Source organism: Simochromis diagramma, unplaced genomic scaffold (genome assembly GCF_900408965.1).
Source record: "Simochromis diagramma unplaced genomic scaffold, fSimDia1.1 OVJJ01000344.1, whole genome shotgun sequence".
In the NCBI taxonomy this organism is placed as follows: Eukaryota; Metazoa; Chordata; class Actinopteri; order Cichliformes; family Cichlidae; genus Simochromis; species Simochromis diagramma.
In genome coordinates this window covers 2,622,977-2,646,852 of record NW_024387375.1, presented here as the reverse complement: position 1 = coordinate 2,646,852, position 23,876 = coordinate 2,622,977, and the positions used below count along the sequence as shown (strand labels likewise).

At 39.9% G+C, this 23,876-nt stretch overlaps 1 protein-coding gene across 5 annotated transcripts; it reads left to right on the top strand.

Annotated features, from left to right (window-relative positions):
• Window positions 1–103: 103 nt before the first annotated feature.
• On the top strand, window positions 104–23,133 carry kiaa0753 (KIAA0753 ortholog). Of its 5 annotated transcripts, none has more exons than XM_040008943.1 (18): window positions 104–606; window positions 2,564–2,857; window positions 2,962–3,223; window positions 3,367–3,476; window positions 3,572–3,634; window positions 4,058–4,279; window positions 4,806–4,986; window positions 5,594–5,775; window positions 5,995–6,116; window positions 6,614–6,769; window positions 7,984–8,073; window positions 9,678–9,765; window positions 9,947–10,021; window positions 10,148–10,318; window positions 10,535–10,616; window positions 10,857–10,977; window positions 16,198–16,425; window positions 19,916–23,133. In XM_040008943.1, exons 1-18 carry the CDS (start codon window positions 469–471, stop codon window positions 20,067–20,069), a joined length of 2,739 nt encoding a protein of 912 aa, XP_039864877.1. In that variant the 5' UTR covers window positions 104–468; the 3' UTR covers window positions 20,070–23,133. The 5 variants fall into 5 exon arrangements, 4 of the variants coding, with proteins under 4 accessions (XP_039864877.1, XP_039864873.1, XP_039864876.1 ...); XR_005692728.1 differs by lacking the exon at window positions 19,916–23,133 and adding an exon at window positions 13,222–13,395 and having other exon boundaries at window positions 106–606; window positions 5,986–6,116; window positions 16,198–16,309; XM_040008939.1 differs by having other exon boundaries at window positions 108–606; window positions 5,986–6,116.
• Window positions 23,134–23,876: the final 743 nt, after the last annotated feature.

Below are 23,876 nucleotides of genomic sequence, written 5' to 3'. Positions count from 1 at the left end.
AAATCGCATTGTAATATATTCTTTCTTATTTATACACTTAATTATTCTCCAGTATTTAAATATGATATATCATATGTGATATATTTAGTGAGAATGCCTATTCTATCACACGTTATTATAAAGCGTTTGCGTTGATTTTTGGCTTATTTGACAAGCCGTAGTTAAAAAAAACTACTTCCGTCTTTAGGGTTGTGTTGTTGTCATGGCGCCGTTTCAAACTGTTGAGAAGCTAAATTTAAAATTTAAGAGATTAACGAGGTCCTGTATTTTAATTATGCTTCAATTAGCCACTCGGTGCGTATAGTTGACTTATAATTCATATACAGAAAGTGGAAGAACTGATTATTAACGACGGCGAAGTGCCTGAATTTAGTTTCTGGATTGGATTAACTTTATGTTAGCAAAATTAGCTCCCATTAGCATAACATTTAGTATTGTTTACTACAGTGACAACTGTTTTTCGCTGTAATGACTGCACAATCCCTGCAAAGTGGTCCCGGGATTTTCTCAGGAAAGCAGAGCGAAGAGAGAGACTGGGTTGCTTTAGGATCAACCAGAAATGTTCACAGCCGCAGCGGTTTAACGGCTGGGATCTCCCACACCAAGGTAAACAGCACTGAAAGTCTGATAATATTCATCTACCTTTATTATATGCAGTTCATCTTTGCATGTACGCAATTTGAAATGGAAAAGCTAAGGCCGCATACTAGTGATACATACACAGACCTGGAGCTGGTTGATTGAGATCAGCTGGTCCTAGAGTGCAGCACAATGTCAACAATAAATCTGAATATTACAGTCCTGAAAGTCATAATATTTATCGCTACAAGGAGTAGAGGCAGTGAAGGTAGAGACGTTTAAATACCCGGGATCAACCATTCAAAGTAATGAAAAAGACGTGGAGACACGAGTGAAGTGTTTGTGATAATACTCTTTCTCTCTTCATTTTTAAGATTTTTGTAAGACTTCAGTTTGAAGCATATCACCATGTTCAATGTTTGTAAATAGCTTGGTGTCAAAGTAAAGCGCCTCAGTGAAGTTTACCAGAGATTCATGTGCTGTTTTTAGTTGGATTCAATTTCAATTCAATTCAGTTTTATTTATAGGCGCCAAATCACAACAACAGTCGCTTCAAGGCACTTTATATTGTAGACCCTACAATAATACATACAGAGAAAAACCCCAACAATCATATGAGCCCCTATAAGCAAGCGCTTTGGTGAAAGTGGGAAGGAAAAATTCCATTTTAACAGGACGAAACCTCAGGGAGGGGCGGCCATCTGCTGCAACCGGTTGGGGTGAGAGAAGGAAGACCGGACAAAAGACATGCTCTGTAAGAGAGACAGAAATTAAAAACAAGTGTGATTCAATGCAGGGAGGTATGTTGACACATGGTGAGTGAGAAAGGTGACTGAAAGGAAATGCTTAATGCATCATGGGAATCCTCCAGCAGCCTGCACCTATTGCAAAGGGAGGATTCAGGGTCACGTTATCCAGCCCTACCTATATGCTTTAACAAAAAGAAAGTTTTAAGCCTAATCTTAAAAGTAGAGATAGTGTTTGTCTTCCGAATCCAAACTGTAAGCTGGTTCCACAGAAGAGGAGCCTGAAAAGTGAAGGCTCTCCCTCCCATTCTTCTTTTAAATATCTTTAAATACTCTAGGAAAAACAACTAAGCCTGCAGTGCGAGAGCGAAGTGCTCTAATGGGGTGATATGGTACTATAAAATTCATTCATTCATTTCATTTGAGCATCAAGCTAAGGCTTCATTCATTAGGATTTACAGGAAGGTTTACAAGATGGTAGTGAGACCTGGAGATGGTCGCACTAGAATTAGGCGCATTTTCTGAATATTTGAATGCCATCTAATACACATATTATACATATAGGCTCAAATATATACATACACCCCCAAGCCTCTGGCATTATTCTGTCTAAATAATTGTTCACTCTTCTTGATAAAATTGGTAGAGTTAATTTAAATTGGTTAGTTTCCTGGCATGAGCCTACACAGTCCGCAAATATTCATCAGGGTTAAGGTCACACCTTTCAGTTCAGTTCATTTTTATTTCAAACATTTCAAACATGTGCCTTCACAATCATTACAAAATATCATTCCATTATTTGTTTGTTTTGTTTGTTTGCTTTGGAAAGACCATTCAAAAAGCTTCACGTTAGCCTGTTTTATCCTTTGTAAAATCAGGTTTGATGTGTGTTTGATGAGATCATGGTCCTGTTCAACATCCAGTTGTATCCAAGTTTCAACAATCTAGCTTTCGCACAAAGAGGATTTTATTATTATTCCATCTGCTCATCTGTTGAAAGAAATCATTAAAAGCCCCAAATTACTACGACATTTATATGATATGGTATACTTTATCGTATGAATCTCTTGGTAATTCTGGTTCCATGTTCCCTAATGATTGTATGTATCCTTCTGACCACAACTATATGCAATGACACCATTTCCTAAATACCTGTTATTGATAAATATATCTGATTGTGTCTAATCATAATGACTGATTATACCAGATAAAACTGCCTTCTGTCTTGCACACCACAGCTGCTGTTCAATGACGCCGTCCCTGCAAGTACTAGAAACCGTGCCACACATGTCGGCCTGCCTGCCCCCATTGTGATAGAGCGACTGCTACCTGTATCAGAAGTTAAGGAAAATGTGGATAGCGCCAGAAGCTCTTTCAGCTTCACCACACTCTCTGAGGAGAGGCTTCAGGCAGCTGTTAAGCAGGCCAAGCGAGATCTAAGACGAAGGCGCCTTGAATCGCTGACAAAATTATCGGCCAAACCTTCTCAGGAGGCCTCACTCTTTGAAACAAGTGATGTAGAACTCCGTCAGGTAATTTAATTACTTTTTGTCTATAATAACATTCTTGTTTATATAATATGAAATTAATTGTTTGTGCCTGTTTAGCAAATGAAGTTTATTTCCTCTCTTTATAGGAGTTTGCAGCAAGTCCAAGTAAGATGATGTCAAAAGCATCCAGTCCAAAAGAGAAGGTGACTGTAGCTGGAGCCAAACGACACACATCCCAGAAACATCCTATTTCATCCATGCCTCGAATGAGCCGCTCACCCCCAACCAGAGACCCTGGCCTTAGGCAGGTAGAAGGAGACAAAGAGGCACCTTTAAGCCACGAGATCCACAGGCTGCAAAATGAGCTGGAAGTGTATATTCAGAAAGTGGAAGAGCTGGCTAACAGAGGTAGCCCACAAGACACCTATAACTTGAAATGCATGGAGTGTAATCATAATTTTAGAACCCATTGCAATGATCACACTTTTCCTATGATTTCACTACTAATGCATGATGTTGATAAATAATGCACAATGTTTTTTAAACAACAGGGGAGAAAATACAGGAGTCATTAGAACCTGAAGAGGAAAACAAGTTGGAGATACGCAGACAGAAACAGGCAGCTCGCTCAGCTCGTATTATTTATGTTCTGCAGCAACAGGTACTTAAAGTTCTATTGAATGCCATTAAATGTTTGTCACTGGATTTCCTTTTGCTCTGCTCCTCTAGACAATGTTCTCTCAAATTATTTAACAGGTAAAAGAGATACAAGAAGATATAGAAAAACTACGAAGCCAGAAAATGTGGGATGCTAAAAAGGTGAGAAGAAAGTCAGTGACATTTTGGACTTCGTGGCTCTCCCCTCTGCCTCAACCACTCGCGGCAGATGGCCACCCCTCCTGAGCTCGGTCCTGCCGAAGGTTTCTTATTGTTAAGAGGGAGTTTTTCCTTACCACTGTCACCAAGTGCTTACTCATGGGGTCGGGGGGGTATCATCTGATTGTTCTATCTATTATCTTTATAATTTTTTTAAAATTTGTTTTATTAATTTGTTATTGTAGGGTCTTTACCTTACATTATGAGGGTCCTGAGGCGACTGTTGTAATTTGGCACTATATAAATAAAATTGAATTAAATGAGTAAAATCAGTTGTGTCTGATTTATTTTTAATGAAGGAGTTTTCTTAAAAAAAAAAGTTGACATTTCTGTTCTTAATTTATTTGCATTCTCTTTTACTTTCAGTCCATGGCGATAAACAGGCTTGCAGCTGCACATCGTGGGGCACTGAGGGCTTTACAGGTTTTTATCCATCAACTCTCTGATCTGTCTCACAGCAAAGTGCCTCCTTATTCCAAAGAACTGGGGGGGCTGATTCGCCAGCTCTCTTTGTGCTCAGCTAAAGTTGAAGTGGACCAGGGCTCAGCTGTGCCTGAGACGGCCCTTGACATCCTGCAGAAACTAGAGGTAAGGATCACGATGTAACCGCTGTATTCACAGAGTGATGTGTGTTTTCCTAGTGTAGACTTGGCTCCTGGACAATGCAAAAACAATCAGCAGAAAGAAGCTCAATGTGGCAAACCAGTGCAGTATTGTATTGGTCCCGACTTTAAACCTACTTTCTTATTTTACTTAATAAAGGCAAATATTCATGCATGAATTCAAACTAACTGCAGTGCAGGTTTAGCAGAGCATTACAAGAACAGATTCTGTATCTGCTGCTGTTTCTAGGTCACAGATCGAAGTAGTAATACGATTTTAATATGCCTAAATGATATGATTTCTCCAGATGCATCATATATTTTTATTACATGTTATTTTCTTTGTTACATTGTTTATTTGTGATATTACTGTAAACATAGATGACTTGTGCTGCAGGATTAATCAATATTTAGTGGAATTTGTCTAAAAGTAAAACTTATTTTAGGAAAATATTTTTTTTTTTGAATTGAGTGAATAATCTCAGGCTTTGCTGTCACTTCATTTTTAATAGACTTTGGATTCTGCTCTCAGTAAACAAGAGATGCTCATAAAGATGCAGGCTCAAGCATGCCTTCCGCAAAGGAAATCTCCTCATCACAGCAAGTCTCCTACGACTGCACCCAGGCGTCCCAAACTGCAAGGAATTGCTCGAGGTCCTTGCAAAGCAAAAAATCCCAGAAGAGGCCTCCATGGTGAGAACTGTTTACTAGCTTTGTGTATTTATTAATGCAGACTTTGTGGGTGTTGTTTAATGACTATCATTTCAACTTAAGACCTACTTGTTGATTAAGGCCTGCTGACGAAGGACAAACCATTTGCTCTCCTATGTATATAAAAGCCCTCCAAGGGCTTCTGTGCGGTTGTCTTGGGGCCTCCCACTGTGCGTAAATTGCTGTACCCAGGCTTAAAATTGATCAGGGAGCCAGGAAGTGATAGGAAAACAAGATTTAAAGTGCAGAACTCTGGCATTTGGTCCCCTGCTGTTTAGTATATGAGCAGTTAAGTCCTGCTGGGTATTATTGGGCTGAGAGGCAGTGATGATATAAACACCTAGAGTGAGCCTCATCTGCAATCTAGATCTCCCTAGAAACCTGAACCTAAACCACACATCCACCTGGCTGTCAAGAGTGCAAGAAAATTCTGTAATCGGTGGTGTCGTCTGCTCCCATCAGGGTTCAACTTAATTGAATTGTACTGAAAGGGATAAAGAATCTTGTTTGGTCTTGACTTTTATTTAGTTTGAACTTAAATAGATTAAGATCAAAACAAATAAATTGTTTAACTTTTTATTTTTGTCAGCAGATAAGAGAATGGCCTCCCAGAAACCCAAAACTACTCAACAGCCCCTCAATAGAAGAGAGGTGCTGCGGTCTGGCCTGGAGAGCCTCGTCCAGCAGAGGGAGCTGCAGAGACGATCCCAGACCAATACTAACAGCAGAAAAGAGCTGCCCTCTCAGAGAAAAACAGCTGAAACAATAAAGGTGCTGGGCTTGTACTGAACTCAGTATTTCACAAGACACAGAGAACGCTTAATAACATGTTATTAGCAACATGATTTGTTGTTTGATATCATACCCTGTGAAAACGTGTATATATATATATATTTATTTTTTTTACCAATGATCAGACGTAACCAATGTGAGGTTAATGTAAACTAATAATTAAATATTTATTTTCTATTTTTATTATAGCATAATCAGATGCAAGATACAGGCTTCCAGCAGCCTACAGTCTCCTCTCGGCTCAGAGTGAACCAGCTCCCTCAAAAAGAGCACTCTGTGCCCTGGATACCTACATCCCCTCACTCTCCTCCTCCACAACGGTGAGTCTGTTATCTCTCTGTGCAGTCCTCGGCTCACTCGATGATTAATGTCATTATGTAAGTACTGCTTTAATGTCTGAAACGCTGATCTCCAGGTAACAGTTTACATTTAGTATGAAATAATATGTGTGGACACCCCCCCCCCCCCCAAAAAAAAGACCATTTTACACAATTATCTCAATCAATTTCAATCAAATTGTGGATGCAAGTAGGCATAATCAGATTATCTGATGGACTAAGAGGTTGTATACATTATAGGATTGTAGATTGTATTCAATGTTACTGGTAAAGTGCAGCACATACCATATGCACCAAATTTTTCATTGATGACAGTTGCTTATAAGGAAAATCTGAAGAAAAAAAAAGTAATTTGGTAAATATAGTATAAGAGATGTAAGTGTCAAAATAAAAATTGCTCTTTTGCTTTCCATTGAGTTGTGTAATATAGCATCTTTCTGTTTACATTTTTTAACCCATTCATCATTCTCTGCTATCAGCAGATCCCCACAAAGGGGAAGACCAGAGCCTCGTTGTCTCTTTTCTCCAGTGAAATCCTCACCAGACCCTCCAAAGCAGAGGCCTGGAGGTAGTTTGGCAACTGAGCCAGGCCTAAGCTCACAAAGGAAGAAAGAAGCTCAGAATGAAGCATTAAGGTGAACCTTACCTCCCAAAGTTTTTTTCTAACCTTATTTTAAATACACGGGTTGGCAGTAATCGGGAACAATAGGGAAATAAAATGTGAAAGTTAATCTCTCTTCCATCAGCTCTCCTCTCTCCTAAGCTCGCTCCCTGCAGATGATCACACTCTTCTTGTGCCCATTGCAGAAGCTATGTGTAAGCTGGTTGGTTTAGTTTAGAAAAAGGCCTAATTACTCTTGCTTTCATGATAACAGTCTGAGATGTTACATATAAAATCAAAGCTTTGAACCATAAATTACACATCCTTCATGGCTGTTCTTACAGTGATAGTGGAAAAAAGGCAAACACTTGGCTCCCCTATGAGCAGGACCTGTGATCATAATATTAGATATAAATGTGTTTTGATAAGTCTGTTTTCCTGTTACTGTGGTGCGTTGCAGGCCAGAGGCAGCTGTTGCTAGTGAGGGACCGTCAACTTTTCCTGCAATATTTTCCAACACTGGCTCAGGCTTTCTTCTCTCTAGGGATGCAGATGCACTAGTGATCTGCATGTGCATCTGCACTAGTGATCTGCATGTGCATCTGCACTTTTTGACTCTCTGAAAGGACCTCTGATTGGCCAGAATCTAATATAATTGGCTAGGTTTTCTTAAAACCTGATAATGGAGCCCAACTAATATGCAGAAGTTTAGTTAGGAATTTTTGCCTGATGGTGAAAAATCTGCCTGTTCCAGCTTTTATCTCTTCTACTTATTATAAATATCTTTTTTCAGATTACCTTGTAATCTGTGTCATTTCTGCTTCTCACATTAGATTATCTGTCATAGCAAAATGCCACATGGGTGGAATCTAGGAAAAAGGAACATTAATGAGAACATTCAGAGAGCCATTTCTAACCTTTATGTCAGACCCCACTTGCTGAGAGCCAGAGGCAATACTCTGATTCTAATTCAAAGTTAATTCTTTCCAATAAATGAATCTAGGTGCCAGCTAGATTGAGGCCATTTCTCTTTTTGAGTGATTAATAGTTTGCCTGTTTTATAAGCAGCTCATTGATTGAGTGTTCCACATATGTCTCCGTTTAATCAAATCTTAATTACTGCAGTTGTGCTTTCTTATTAATCAGTGGCTATCAGCGTGATTAAAGATGAGGATTATAAATTATTTATGTGCAAAGCTTCTTTGAGCTTACATTTTGCTTCATTTGATGATTGCCTGGGTGATGCAGGAAAGCTTGGCTAGATAAGATCACTGCGCAGAGACTGCAAGAGCTGAACCAGCTGAGTAAAGAAGAGGCTGAACGCATTCAGAGATTAAGGTACAGTACTAATAAAATTATTGTTTTAGCAGACTTGAATCCAAGGTAATGAAGGCTTAAAGTCATGGTGAATATTAATCTAGCCAAAAAATTTTTTATTTCATGTGCCCCCTAATTGCAACCTCTGCAGACACTATGGGATAATAACAAACTCCCTCTGACCGAAATAAAAGGGATTAATTAATGACATAAAAAAGTAAGTACAGTGTGTGTATATATAGCGATATATGCACTTGCCCTTTAACCTTTGTAAATACTTGGCATTTATGCTGTTTAAGAAGAAAAACATTTCCCACTCGGTTCGTTGTGCTCACAATCAAAGGAGCATTTACTCTGGGAATTACAACATGGGCAACATTATCTACTGACAACAGAACAAAACAATGAGTGGAAAATAATGCAGACTGTGATTGCAGCGCATCCATTCAGCACCAAGGAGAGCATATGTTCCTATAGACCGCTGTGTATTTGTTAATTAGTCACTGGAGAGCCCAACTTTAAAAGGCTGGCAACAAAACGCAATGTGCACAGAGCAAAGTCAACACTTAATTACACTACTGTGAATGTGTGGGTTAACGCTACTGTGTTCTCTGTCACAAAGACGTGTAGGCCTGCTCTTTATTTACTCACCTTGTCAAGAGGGGAATACCACTGCAGGAAACATGTAATGTTAATTAAGAACACATGCAGCCTCTATAGTTTTATGGGTTACATAACATTAACACATTTGCACATAGTGTGTTACATGGAAAATTGAATGAAAATTCACCATTATTACAGATCTGTTTTGCCTGTGTGTTATACCCATGGCAGGTTCTTTTTTTGTTTGTTTGTTTGTTTGTTTTTGTTTTAAAGCTAAAGAAAGCTGCAGAAAAGTGTTAAAGTGTTTAAATTAGATGTATAACGAGTCACTATATCTGGTTTTTTTTCCTCCTGCCACTGTGACAAGTAAAAGCACTAAACTGCTTCACTTGTTTACAGGTGATAGGTTGGACACAATAGACATCAATACAATCAACAGACTGCATTTTGAATAAAATGCTTATGTCACACTTAGTGAGTCTTTTATGCTTCCAACTGCTCTCAGCTGGTGAAACTCTTAACTAGCATGTCAGCCTTTATGGCTTTTTTTTTATTGGTTTCAACAGTGAACGTAACCATTTAATATAATGCCAGCAAAGAGTTTGACAGTTTTGACCTTATATGCCTATTATAATTCCAGATTAATGTGAATAATTTAAAAAACATTGAGCCTGATGACTATTTCTATTGTGTGTGAATACATTTGGCCGTCAATGATAATGATTGATAGTGATGATTAATTAATTCTCTCATGCATTTCCAGTAATGTGAATGTTTTATTCGACTCAAACGGATAGTTATTTTAAAATCTTGGCAGAAAGTTTTTTGTTTCTTAATCAGAGAAATTCAATGTTTTTAATTAATTCTGAACCCAAGGTGGGCTAAAATTCCAAATATATTTTTAACTATACTTTATGTAAATACTTTTTAAAAATTTTTTTAATTTTGTGTCTTGAAGTTAAAGCAGCTCAGCTTCAGAACTTCTGTGACAGCTTGCAGTGTGGGTGTGTTTTGGTTCACAGGTCTGAAGTTGTCTCGCCAACTCAGTGGGCTGAGAGAGCTGAGCAGAAGGCCAGAGAGAGAATTCAGCCCCTTCTGGATGAAGCCCAGGTAGGAGGACTTATCTGCTGTCCAGCTAGTGCCAGAATTTCTTCCTTTTATAAACCTCCTAAAGACAAGGGTGACAGTTGTTGCATGTGAATGATTAAATAAATCTAAGTTTGTGTGTATGCGTGTGTTTGGCTTCAGATTTGCCTCGTAAAATAAACTGAGATTTTTATTGTGCCTTCAGCAAATTGGTGAGTCCAGGAACAACAGAATGAACTCTCCACTGAGGAGTCGAGTGCCCGAACAGGCCGCAGAGAGGGTGAGCTTCACTACAGGAGATTTGACATTTAAGTTTATCACAGCAATGATTTAAAAACTGTGCAGCTAAACTCAGAACACTTGTATTTTGTTTTTGTTTGTTTTTTGTAATTATTGCCATTTACAGGCAGAAGAAAGTGCTGAGCAGCTGAGTGAAGAGCTGCTGGACGATTTGTTAGAGGACACCGCCCGGGTGGCGTGGACAGTTAGGACAGACAGACAGCTGCAGGGCATGGCCCAGGACAGGCTGCAGGCCCCAACCCTGGAGAGTATGCTGCTTCGTATGGAGGAGATACAGGTGAGAGGGACCCACCAGTGAAAGGTCACTATGGAACTTGAAAGGTCACTGGTTACTGGTTTAGTGTTTATAATGAGCTGTTATGACAGCTGTGGTCTGCGTCTGCATACTGATGCATTTTCCAGACTTGATTACACCGTTCAATTTGTTTGACAAGGCTCTTTGTCAGTAGGATGCTGTGTTTATAGAATCTGCTTCTCTGTGTGTCTCTGACAGCGGGATCAGGAGGAAGTGAGGAGACGGTTTGCTTCTATCACCTATTCAGACCCTCTTTACTTGAAACAACCAGGACCAGCAGGTAAAAAAAAAAAAAAGAAGCCAAAAAAAGACGATTTCTGCACTTAAACAAAAATGTTATCTGCAAGTGCAAAGCCTAGAAAGTTATTTCACAGACCTTTCCTGTAGGTGGAGACAACGCTATGACTGAAAAGGCCAGGTGTATGCTGTTGTCCTTTTGTCTTTCTATCTGTCTGCTCCTTGCTCCACCCATCCCTCTTAACATTTCCCCCTTCTTTTACTTTTTCTCTCTTCTCCTCAGGATCCCAGTCCCATGCCCCCAGCTCCAGGCCAGCCTCTCCTCAGCCAATTAGGCTCACAAATCCAGTGCTGAAGCAGACCTCTGCAGCGGATATTGTCCTTGAGAAACCTGTCGAGACTGGGTGGGTTTCTCTGTCTTTTCCCCTTTACTGCGCAAGTCATTTCTATGTCTCATCTTTAGCTGACGGCTTCCATTCATTGCTGTTTAATTTGTCTTGAAAAATCAGTAGGGAAATTTTGGAGTGTTCTCAGAATATTAACTGGAGCCCAGTATTAAGGTTTGACCTATTTAACTCCCTTTCCAATCATTTGAGCTGAAATTATAGGTCTTAGCCTCAATTATCGGTCATCATAGCTCAGCTCAATGCTCCTGATTGCACAAAATTATGATATACTCCCTTTTGTTAACAAATGCAAATGTGTAAATGGTGGATTTTAATTACTTGGAAAGTATCAGGTGACTTTTAATGAAATCTTATGAGACAAATTACATATCAAATTACCTTTAATGACTTGCTTTAGTTGCTGATGCTGTAATGAAGAGAAACAAACGGCATCTTCCACAGGAAGTAATTCAGTGCTGGTTTAATTGCACCTCTAGACTCAATGACAAGGAAGTGGTTAATGTTCTTTTTTTCCTAGCTATACACATTTAGTCTTTTTCCACATGACGTGTGTGCCCTGTAATCACTGTTCCACTGGGAGTCCTTACTCATCATGCAAAACTCACTTGGTGGCTACTGTACCCAGGGCAGACTCTATTCCTGACTCTGGCAGCAGACTCCACAGGGAGACCCTCCACTGCCCAGGGCTTTAGCTGCAGCTGCTATACTGCTTAAATTAACGAGGAACTTGGAAGGAAAGAGAAAAGAGACTGGAAGGGACTAGAAGTTGTTGACAGAGACAAGCCAGCAGGATACTTTTAACAAATTCAAGCTGCAAACATTAGCAAATTAAAGTCTGTCAGTCTTCAACTGCCTCGGGTTCACTTCACTTGATGGAAACTTTGCCTTAAGAGCCACTTTGCTTTGCACTTTGTTTAACTGTTCTTAATGCATCTATCAAGCAATAACTCTGTTCTCTGGCAAACATAACACAGGTGCTTTTTTAAGAGGTGTCTTTTTTTTTAATTAGCTGTTCATTTTAGAGGCATCAAGCCTTCCAGCTTCTTAACGGGGACAGTCATTTGATAACTGCTAGCTCATTTGTTCTGAAACACCTTGAATCACTGTAGCTCAGAACAGACCCATCTGCAGCACTTCCATCCTCAGTCTGAATTACAGCTCCTCTAAAAAGTGCTGGCAGCCCACTGGACCTTTATGTGTTTTGTTTTGGTTGACACATTAAATCACAGTTGATGTGATTGGTGTTTGTTTTTTTGTTTTTGACTTTTTTTTTGACATGGATCAATAGAAAAACACTTTGATTTGAAAGCAAGTACTAATCTTAGTAAAGAAGTTGACTAGAATGCTTATGAATAAAAGAACACACAAGGTGATTGTGTGTATTGAGCCCCTTGAGTTATTATCACAAGATAAATAGTAATTCGGTTGTGCTGTGTATTCAGAAAAAGGGACGATTGTACCATAACAAAACAGTTGGTGATAATTAAATTAAATTAAAATTCACATAGATATCAGTGAATAATTAATCGGCTCACTATTTCAGCTTTTTGCAAGGCATGTTTTATCTGTATTTACTTGTTTTTTTTTTTTGTTTGAAAGCATTTGAAATTTCTTGGTCACGCTTAGAGAAAAATGCAGTTGGTTTCTGTTGGTACACAGATCGATTAAGTCTCTTAGTGAACTCAGTGAGGTTGACAGAGAAATTCAGCAGCACAGAGGGTGGGTAGCTTCGCTGTCTGCTGAGTCACACATGCCATCACAGAATCCTTTTTTTTTTTTTTTTTTTTAAACCATAAGATGCTCGTCAACTTATCTAGTCCAATAATGGCAGTAAGACGAGACTGATGGTGGTCGTGCCATTAGCTCTTGTATGCGTAGTATTTTTAGGCTCTGAGGTTGCTTGTAATGTAGTAATTGTACTCATTTGCATATGAAAAAAGGATTCTATATATTGTCCCCATTCTCTATTCTCTAAATGAAGCATGACCCAGCCTGTTCAGCACTTACTCCATGACTACTGCACTATCTAACTTGCGAAAGAATAAACCTCCCTGCAAGACACTCTGACAGATTGTTTGTTTGGTTCCTTTCTAATGTGCAAGAAGGAACTTGTTGTCCACCTACAGCGTCTCTTTTTTCACAGTGCTTTGTCCCCCTTAGAAGTAATAAAGTTGGAAGTAGGGAGTCGTTTGGTGTGAGATGGGGAGAGAAATTGTGTTTATTAGGCACATTGTTTTACAGAGCTGTCTTTGGGGGACACAGAGTTGCTTCGTAAAATGAACTGAGCTGTAAGGGAGATGCTTTGGCTACCTGTGCTGAAGGATAAAGAGGCTCAGGTGCCACATAGTGCAACACATACCAGCGCAGATGAAGGGATGAAAAGCTAATGCGGAAGCAAACCACCAAGGATGCTCTGTAAGTTAAAAAGCCTCGCTTTATGTTGTTGCAGTCTATACGCTAAATTTAACTGTTGTTGCTTTATAACTTTAGGTTATGTCAGATTGTGTGCGCAGCAGCCCTTTGTATAATAATCACAACTACAACTGCCAAATAGTTCACCTCTCTCACCAAAATGATCAGGTCTTGAGAAATAATGGTAATTCTAAAACTGATGCCAGAGAGCAACAGGTCATCCCACTGGTTGCTCTCTAAGGAGCATCATTTTCCAGACATTTAGGAAAGTTATTTTGATAAGCAGCTTTTCACAACTGCAGTTCTTTCCTGTTGCTTCCGCAGCCCTCGGATCAAAACCTGTGGTTAAAAATGTGGTTTGTTTTTCGTGCTGATGTGGGATTGTGTTAATCCTCTGTCAGTGTTGACTGTCCTGGTGTTCAGTGTAGCAGAATGGTGAGGTTTAATTTGGGAACGGGAAAATGAGCAAAGAGCTCATCATGTGTGTTGTCTCAGCCCTGAGTTGTTGTTTACAGCCCACATTTTTCAGTCCTGAGAGACACATCAGGCGACATGCTCGTCATTTTGTGCCTCACACACATATTAATACACACCATGGGGGAAAAAAACATGCCACGGAAATAAAGCTGCATAATTTTCTCAGTGTGACTATCACTGGAGGCTTCTTTGGTGCTACTGTTTGATAACTAAGAGGGACATTGTCACATGGTATCGGTTATCGGTTTCCTGATTTTTGTATTAAGTAAGCTGGTTTTCTGTAAGCACTGAGCCAAGGAAGGTGAGAATTGATCGGGAGTTTTCAAAAGAATACTAACTGAAAGAATAAAATAGTTTTATATTTAGTGAGTGCTGCTACTCTGTTCTTTTCTTTTAATCTATGCTGACTATAGTCGGGGTTACTTTTTAGTAATGACAGGAGAGCCCAGAGGGTTTTAACACTTCCATTGACTCTCACCAGGCGTAACGCTGCCTTTGTCACGCTAAATACTCTTTCCAAAACAGCACGTGCTTCTTACCTTGGGTGTCTTTGTTCAGGTGCCTGTGTGAGCGCTGTCAAACAACCACGGAGATAATCTTTTAACACATCAGCAGAGCAGCAGATAAGATTTATGTATCCATGGTGAGGAGCCCAAACCTCAGTCTCCCTCATCCCCCCTACAGCTCCATCAGCTGGTCAAGCAAATCAATAAAAAATAAGAAGCTCACTCAGAAAAATTAAAAACCGTGCATTTATTTTATTTATTTATCTCACACTGCTCTCTCCCACCTTTTTCCTCTGTGGCTACAGTTGTCCCCTGCTGTATGTCGTCACTTTGTAACCTGGTGGATTTTTAGTTGTGATGTCTTCTAAGTTCTGCACCCACATTTAAATCAGTCCAGTGCAATATTATAAAAGAGGATTTTCTTTTTGGAATATTGAGGGTTTCTGTTTCTGTTGTTTTTTTTCCCCCCCAGTATCCTCCACCTGTTTCTTTCCACACTGATCTTCCCCGCTGTCACTGAGGCTTCATTGAGCCTCGCTTGAATCACCCCCTTACTATCTCTCAGCCACTTGTGGTTTTATCTGACTCAGCTTCAGCCCAGCTTGCATCCCTTTTGATATATCACATATGGCACCGTCCTGTGCCAGGTCCCATCTTTGCCAGGCTCAGCGTGGCTTTAGCTTTTGTTGAGAAATGAGAAGACAAACCTGAGGTGATCGCGCTAATGGCTAATGCTGCTTGCTTGTTTGGGTTTGTGTAAATCCGGTGTGCAGGCCAAGTTGCAGGTGCTACAACGTGATGGATAGAGGATGTTTTGTTAGTGTTTCAGCAATTTGGTACTTGTATGCACTAGCCAAACAGAAAGGTACACAGAGTTGTGAAAGCACAGATTTTGAAATGAAGGTTCATCATGGATGTCTCATTCAGTTTCGAGTGAATTTCATACGGCACAATAGAGTAACAAACTATTACTAAGAATTTGTCGTGATATTTAATTTGCAAATCTTTTTCTCAGCACTCATATCACCTTTTCACAGATTGTTATGCAAGACCAATCTTGCTTTGCAGATGGTCTTTTATGCCAAAGTATCTGAATGGTTTTCATTCACAGAAAACACAGGCTGGTCTATTTTCTTTTCAGAAGCGTGGGAGCCATTGCGACTTTAAAAATAAGCGAGTTTGCAGGGTACAGAATTGTTGTTTTTCCTGTCAAACAGTAAATCGACCCATTTCAGACTGGAAGCATGGTTCTCTGTGCTGGCACTTTGATATTTATGGCCACCCCATGGGTTGCAGCCCCAATAGTCAACACTGAAACAAGTTTAGCTGAGGCCCAGGGAGCACAATAGAGAGGCACTTTGCTTTGGAGCTGCTGCAACACTAAATATAGCACAGTGAGCGCCATTGCAAGAGCCAGGCTGATTTGTCAAAGCAGAGAGGATTATAAAGCCAGACCACGGCGATGCCCAGCTGAGCCCCTGCTCATTCTGAGCAAGGGGCAAGCAAGAGAGCTGCTTGCACTCTGACACCTCTCCTAAATTCATCATCTACACCCTCACGTCAGGCACGGCGAGAGTTTGTGTTCTACCGCAGAGTTACCTTTTCTCCACATAAACATCTCTTAGAGGTCATCTGCTCATCGTGTTGCTTTCTCAATGGGATTCTCACTCTTTCTATAATATTATGAGGTTTTTACCTGCCCTAAAGTGCCTTTAAAATGATATAAAACTGAATTGAACTGAAAATACAATTTTGTGATATTGAAAAAATATGTTTCTTGGTCTCACCTTCTGAGCATCGTCTTGTTTTTCCACATTCGCAGCTTCCTGTGTGAGAACAGCCTGACAGAGGAGGCATCCCAAGATGAGCAGCATCCTGCAAACAACACCATGTTCCCTGGCCCTCTGGAGGGAAGCAAGGCGCCTGTTATCTCAGTGCCAGGCAGCATGCTGAGAGGCATTCGGCAGTACCGGGAAGACTATGAGGCTTACCTGCGTGCTGTGGCTCATGAGGCTGTGGGCAGCTTCGACCCCTGGGCCGTTGCAGACGGGTAGAAAACTGATTGTTTTAATAATGACTTAAGCTAATGAGACATGTGCATAAACATCATCAGGGAATTTTGTTTGCACTGGCTGGTTGCCACCAGTGTTTGAAGTATGCATTGCAGTTATGATCTGTCTCAGTCATCGGGATAGTCTAAAGTGCTTGAGTTTAAGACAACTGCAGTTGTATTTTTAGATTTTTAAAGACGTTTCACCTTTCATCTGAGAGGCTTTTTCAGTTATAAAAGCTGATAGGGAGTCTCAGGAATTTACCTCTTAGTGGGGTTGTCACACTGAAGGTGAGAGTCACTGACCCACCTTTATATGAGTGATTAGAGTCACGTGAGCCAAGGTGTCAATTCGCTGCTCCACCCTAACATCACATGAGTCATTATGGTCACATGGGTCAAGGTCTGAGTGGGGCTTGTGTGGTCTGGGGAGGGATCTCAATACAGTGCTATAGATAAAGATTTTTATAAGCTCCCTCAACCGCTCGAGCCTTCTTGTTTTGTGTTTAGCTTAAGCTTAAAGGTAAATATGTAACATGACAGTATAGGATAAAAACAGCTTGAAACATTTACATTTAACACCTGTGACATTACATGTGTGCATAGATCTCCACTAGTGCTAGCTTTGTCTTGTATATTGGATGGCACAGTGGAGTGGTTAGCCTTGTTTTTTCACAGCAAGAGAGTCCAGAGTTCAAATTCACTGACCATCTGGGTCCTTTCTGTGTGGGTATTCCCTGTGCCTGCTTGGGTTATTTCTAGATACTCCGTTTGCTGCCCAAAGACATGCATGTTAGGTTAATTAGTGATTGATTAATTGGTTGTAAAATACTGCATGCTCACATCTACAGCTATGTTTGTGTTTCTCTCTGTGTTAGCCCTGCAGTAGACTAGCAAACTGTCTAGGGTGTACCCCAGCATTTGTACTGTGACAGCCGGGATAGCCTCCAGCCCTCCCGCGACCCTGAATTGGACATGCTGTTAAGAAAATAGATAGCTGGACATTATGTCTTGTGTTGCACTCATCTCCTTCTGCGTTAGCATGCTAATCTGCTATTGCTGGCCCTTCTGCTATGTCACTTTGTACCATAGGATGTGAGAGTAAGTCAGTCTGTGCTCGGTCCAACATGAGAGACAAAGTAGCAGTGCTGCCCAGTTAGATTTTTCTTTGCCATGGCCTAACGTTCTGACCTCTTTACAGTCATTTCAAACACAATCAGTGAATGAAATTGTGAACGCAGCGATGGCTGATTCATTTGCTATGAGACTGATGGAGAGCAGGAGATCCTGTTGTGCGTGCTTTACTGTGTTTCTGCTTCCTTTGACACAAATTACGAAGTTACCTTCCTTGGCCACCACACAGGCAACAACAAGGGTTGCATTATGGATGTTGGTTGATTTCTGTCCTGTACCAGTGTCGGATGATGACAGACATAAACACTGGTTGTGAAGTTACAGCTTCCTCTCTCAGAATAAGTTATCCTTCTAAATGCACATTAAGTGTTCATGTATATCTTTATTAAGGGGCATTAGCTCTCAGCAGGACCTTTTTCAGTGTTCCGTTTCATCTAGAACGCCCTCAAACAATGACATTTTCCACCTAATATAACTATTTGCTATGAATGAGTCTCTTCCACGCTGCAGCAGTTTCAGAGTGAAATATGAGGTTTTTTTTAAGTTGTCCTACACATTAATGATATGACATGCTTAGTGTTTGTAACTAGAACCACGCTGAAGCAGATCTGTCCTTTCTGTTATTTATTTTGTCCCTGGATGCGATTGACGGACACTGTGCACAGCAGGAGGCGCTCACTCAGAGAGGATCATGCAGAGTTTATGGTTTGCATAGTGCGCCTCTGTTGTTCGCCGCCGGTCTTCTCTCCCACTCACAAGCTTACATACTTGACAGGCCGCTGCTGGTGCAACGCTGGCTTCGTGCCATCATTGTGAACATATTGAACTTATGCGTTTAATATATGAGTTCTAAACTTCTGAAATCCTCTTTCCTCTGCGTCACAGACTTGCGTGGGATACCAAACAGCTCGATAAACTGTCTTTCTTAAGTTTAGATCTGAAAAACTGTCCAGTCCCACCCATGGCATCTGGCTGACTGTGTCACTGGCTCATTATCAGTTTCACATCAAAAAGCCAAAGTTTTTAAGACATGAATCTGTACTTAGAAAAAACAACAACAAGATATTGCGTGAGAAACCATCCAATTATCTCAGTGTTTTTGGAGACGGAGAAGGCATACGTATAGACTAGTATGACCCCTGCTGCTCTGACACAGCGCAGAAAGCTTTCTGTGTGATGAGATGGTAATGAGCAGCCCTGTGCTGCTGTGGAGCCTTACCACCTGGAGGATCTCATTCATTCTGTCTGCTAACAGACTGATTGCAAGATAGAAAGACGTCAGCACTGCCAAAACAGCTATTTGAATTTCTTTATGCATGTAAATAAAACTTAGTAGTAGGGTCCTAGGATCCTAGTTCACTTTGTATGAATCTGCTTTTTTATTCTGATTTTCATACATTAGCATAAACGGTACGCTGTGCAGTTACTGGTGTGTTAAATATAAAGATAACTTGGAGTAATTCAGAAGGGCAAGCACGGTTCCTTGTATATTGATGTTAATGATATTTTATAATGCCTGTTCCCAAACCACAGCGGCACATTCTTCTCTGGATTTCTCTCGCTATATGGTGCTGTGAGCAAAGTGTTCTTGTCATGACCCTTTAGAGGAACAGGGAGTTCAAAAACACACAATTACTCTGATAGTTTTGTTGCACTGACGTTTCAGTGGATATGTGAGAGTGTTTCCCATTTTCCCTCATCCTCTATGTCCCTGCCTCAGTCTCTGCCTGTGTGTGTGTGTGTGTGTGTGTGTGTGTGTGTGTGTGTGTGTGTGTGTGTGTGTGTGTGTGTGTGTGTGTGTGTGTGCGCGCGCTGACCCAGATAATGATCAAACACTGAAGCCTCGTGAACTGTGTGCAGCACCAAGCTAAATTTCAGAGTTATTTTGCTCTGTTTTATGTTTTCAAACTAAGTTTTGCATGTGCACCTCTTAAAAAAACAGATACCGCATTTGTTCAGAGAAATCAGCTTTAATTTGACCTTCTGCATTTTTGAAGATAATGACGCAAGACTGATGATTTACATTTACTTTGAAATTATAACCACTGTGCACAAAGGACATGTTTCAAGTGGTTTGCATTTTCCATTGTTTTCAGGCCCACTGACCTTTTTATTTTGCATGTCTTTCAAAATTTCTAGCCTAAAATCTTGTGAGAAGACCAAAAATAGCAGGAGCAGTAGCAACATAAGTACCATTGTCATACGTGATTTGTTTTGATGCCACAAATGAATTCTACCAAATTGAAGCGTATACGTTTTCAAATTTTAGAAGACTTTTTTTTTTTTATACAGGTTATATATGATTGAAGGAAAATAACCATGTTTTCTAACATCTGCACCTCTTATCCTCTCACAGCTTGGCTGACGAGTTGCTGTCGGAGGCTCTGGCTGATGTGGCAGCAGAGTTTCAGGATGTCGTGGAGGAATATGCTGAGGCCGTCTTCACCTCTGAGTTCCTGCAGCCGATCCGGTCACCACCCGCTTCAGCTGCAGCTTTTTCCGGACAATAGGATGCTGCAGCATTATGGATGCAGCATTATCTTTAAAACCTTTGATATTATGTTTGCTGTGGATGGAAATTTTTACCTTGTCAAACCCTGGACTACTATTATTTATTATTTTTATATAGAGTTTTGTATGTTTTACAATCAGATATTTTATTTTTGAAAGTTTTTATTTATTTGATCTTAGACAAAGGTCTGAAAACACGTTCATAGATAACTTCTGCAATGACACAATATGATTTTATTTTACTAGGATCACAGATTTTAATGTAAAGCTCGGCAGAAGAGATTGTTGAGTTGCACAGGGAGCATTAGTCACATTACTTCTTTTGGTCCATCTGTATCTGTGTTTGCATACCTCTGGGAAAGTTAGTTTAGTGTAGATAAGCTTAGAGAGACCATTAGAACATTACAGAGGATTATAAGATTACAGCCGTCCCCTTGCACTTGGTCTAAATCTCCCTGAGGATTACTCACACTTATTATTTTCACATTGGCATATGGAAATAAATTAATTGCATACGGTTTCCACCAAACTGATGTAGGAAGCCAAGGACATGGTGCGCTTAAGGTCTCGTAAATTGATTTCTCATTCATTTTAATGTCTAAATAAAGGGTCTCAGCACAGAAAAAATACTTCCCTCTAAATTTAATGTGTTATCCCTGTAATCTCTGTCCACTCTGAGGGTTGGACCACATGAAAGGAAAGTGATAAGGGTATGGTTAGGGATTTTTTTTTCCTTTTTCAGGGTTTTGAACTTGGTTGAGAACTGTTTTAATAATTCTCTTTTCTGTGCTTTTCTTTCTTAATTGGTAAAATGTGTAGCACAAATTAAATAGGACAAACTTGACAGGCTGAGAAAATGTCTGAGTCCCTTGAGAGCAACATGAAAGCCAGGCAGATAGAGCAATGGGGGCACATGCAGATGCTGCACTGGCCTGTGGGGACCAGCCTTTGATTGGGGACATACAGTGACTGAATGAATTAGCTCACACGGAATCAGCTGCCCCGTATTTCCTCTCAGGCTGTGTTGTGTGTTTTTGTGTGTGCGTGTTTGTGTGTATGAGGGCGTCAGAATGCATGCAAGCTTTAACAGTCTCATGCACGGTGCACATTTCCCCTTTGCGATCTCTGATAAATACAAACTGGTACGTTCAATGTGAGGGAGGTGTTGCTGTCTTTACATAGGTATAAGGAAGGCAGGTAGCTCTGACATGCGACTGGGAAACATCAAAGACCATAAAATAATGAGTTGATTTATGATTATTTTTAGCTTTTATAGTTCAGGAGACGTTTAAAAGACAAATCAGTGTATATTTGCTTTGTCAGCACTACTTAACATCAGGGAGCAGCTTAGCAAATCTTACAGTAAGACTAAACTGTTTTGATCTTTGAGGCTTTACTGTGGTTGACTTGGATGTCCTTGATTTTTCAGCGTTAATGCTGTAACCACCATGCACAAACATATTACTGTGGAAAGACCAGAATTAGAACAGTTTTGCTCATCATTATAATTTCAAATGATCACAGAGATTCGACCTTGCCACCGGTCAGCGCTGACTCATTATCAGAACACTGACTGCAATATATTCATGTTCGCAGGGGCACTTTGGCATGGAGGTGCGTTAAAGTTGCTTTGTGGCAGTCGGGTCTGTTTTGCTCAGTGTTTACAACAGATGGATCCTTGCTTGTTAGTCATGTTTGCTCCTCTCGGGGGATGTTCTGTCGAAGATGAAGTATCTGAGGGATGATTTCTGCTGAGATGCTGGCCATCACTGAGCAGTCTGTCGCGCAGACACCACCATCGTTTGCATTCTCATATTTTCCCCTTTTTTTTTCAGACAGTTTTGAGACGCAATTGGCCATCTGAGATCTCATTAAATACATGACTGAAGGGAAGCATCTGTCACGGCTTTGCATTGTTGGGATTAATAATACCTCTCAGATTGAATTGTTTGTTATGTAGTTATTATATGAATCGAGTCCTTGCAGATAGCCAACTATACTCACTATGATGGATCATGAGATAGAAATGATTATCTGTCAAGCTCAATACATGTGCGTACAAGGCAGAGTGAACATGTTGGAGTTATTTAGAAAAACTAGATATTCTTCGTTTATTTTTTATTAATGTAAGATACAGTTGAGTATAGGCCGACATACAGAATAGCTCACTTCAGCAGGAGGAGCAGCATGACCTTTATTTGATATCGTGGTTGATCAAAGGGTGGGAGAAGTACTTGAAGTCGCAATACCACAGCGTAAAAATGTTCCATTATTAAGTAAAAGCCCTTCTTTCAAATGTGCAAAATATATTCAGGAGAAACTACGGATAAACAAAGCGTAGCCTGTAGAACAAATTAAAAGTGAAAGCATTCAATGCATAATGATTTTACAGAAACTGGTGTTTTCAATTTTCATGGTTGATGCATGAATATGTTAGCAGCATGTTGCTGTAGGTGGTTAAAGTGTAATAATACTATAGCAACAACTACATTTGATAAGAATTTAATATCATTTGCAAAGGTTAAATAATAAGCTAGCCTTAAATGTACTTACAGGAAGTAGACGTAAGTCAGTTTGCACCCCAGTGTAATTTACTCAGGTTACAATTAGAAATATGTTCACTACATTAAAAATCAATTCATAATACCTATAATAGTTGTGTTTTATGTGAATAATGAACAATGAAACTGTGGAGTGTTTTTACTGTTATACCTGAACTCCAGAAGAAGAAAATATGAATTGGATGATTAATTGGAAAGCAGGTAAAGCTTGTTTCTTTGAGATTTCACAGCAAATGAAGCAGACATGATATCGGAAGCTGATTAAAAGTGTTGAATTTATATTTAATAGCTTTTTACTCTCATTACAGTTATGTTGCTTATATTGACTGCCATTCCTTTTTTTTTCTCCAGTGCATACCTCCACTTCTCCAGGATTTCTTTCACTGACTCCCTATAGATCACATTGTCATCTGTGAACCATGGACACTCCTGCATCCTCATCAGTCAACCTGTCCATCAACATTGCATGGAAGAATATAAGTCTCTTATTTAAAACAAAAAAACAAAAAAAACCTTTGTAACCAAGGAGTAAAAATTCTATTCCTAAGCTTGAATTGTATTTTGTTCCTTTCCTATTTTAAGTCATTTTCTTTTTTTCTTTGTATGTTTTAATTATGTCTTAATTTATTATTTTCACAACTTTATAGTGGTGTGCCCTGTAGGCCATGTCTCCTTTAAAATATAGATTTTAATGACAAGAGACTTGCTGGTTAAACAACAGTTCAGTTCTCTTCTAAACCTCCAATTCATTCCTATTGGATCACAGTACTTCTCTAAAGCTGCTAATATGATAAAGAGGACAAAAGGGTCACAGCAACAGTGAATTGTAGGGTTAAACAGTAGAATAGTAAGTATATCTGCATGTGTGTGAAACAGCAAGCCACATCATCAAACAGCACATTAGGGTAAAAACAGCCAGCTGACAACTTCACCTTGCGTGAGAATGCTGTGACATACAGCACGGTGCCTTTCCTTCCATAAGGTTGCTGAATTGTTTTTTAAAGACAGAAAAGAACAACAAATCTGCACCTTGGGTGCTAAATTCAGTTTGCTGACTGCCTGCACTGTAGTTTGTGAGTCTTTTAACGGCTCCCAGAAAGCTTAATGCTGCTGAAACAGTTCTTTCATCCATTTTTCAAAACCCCTGCAGTGTTTATACCAACAAAAACATTTAGTGTGATTGAGTTTCTTTCTGACTTTACTTTGTAAGACTTTAGTCATGTTTACAATGAATTTTCAGTGCCT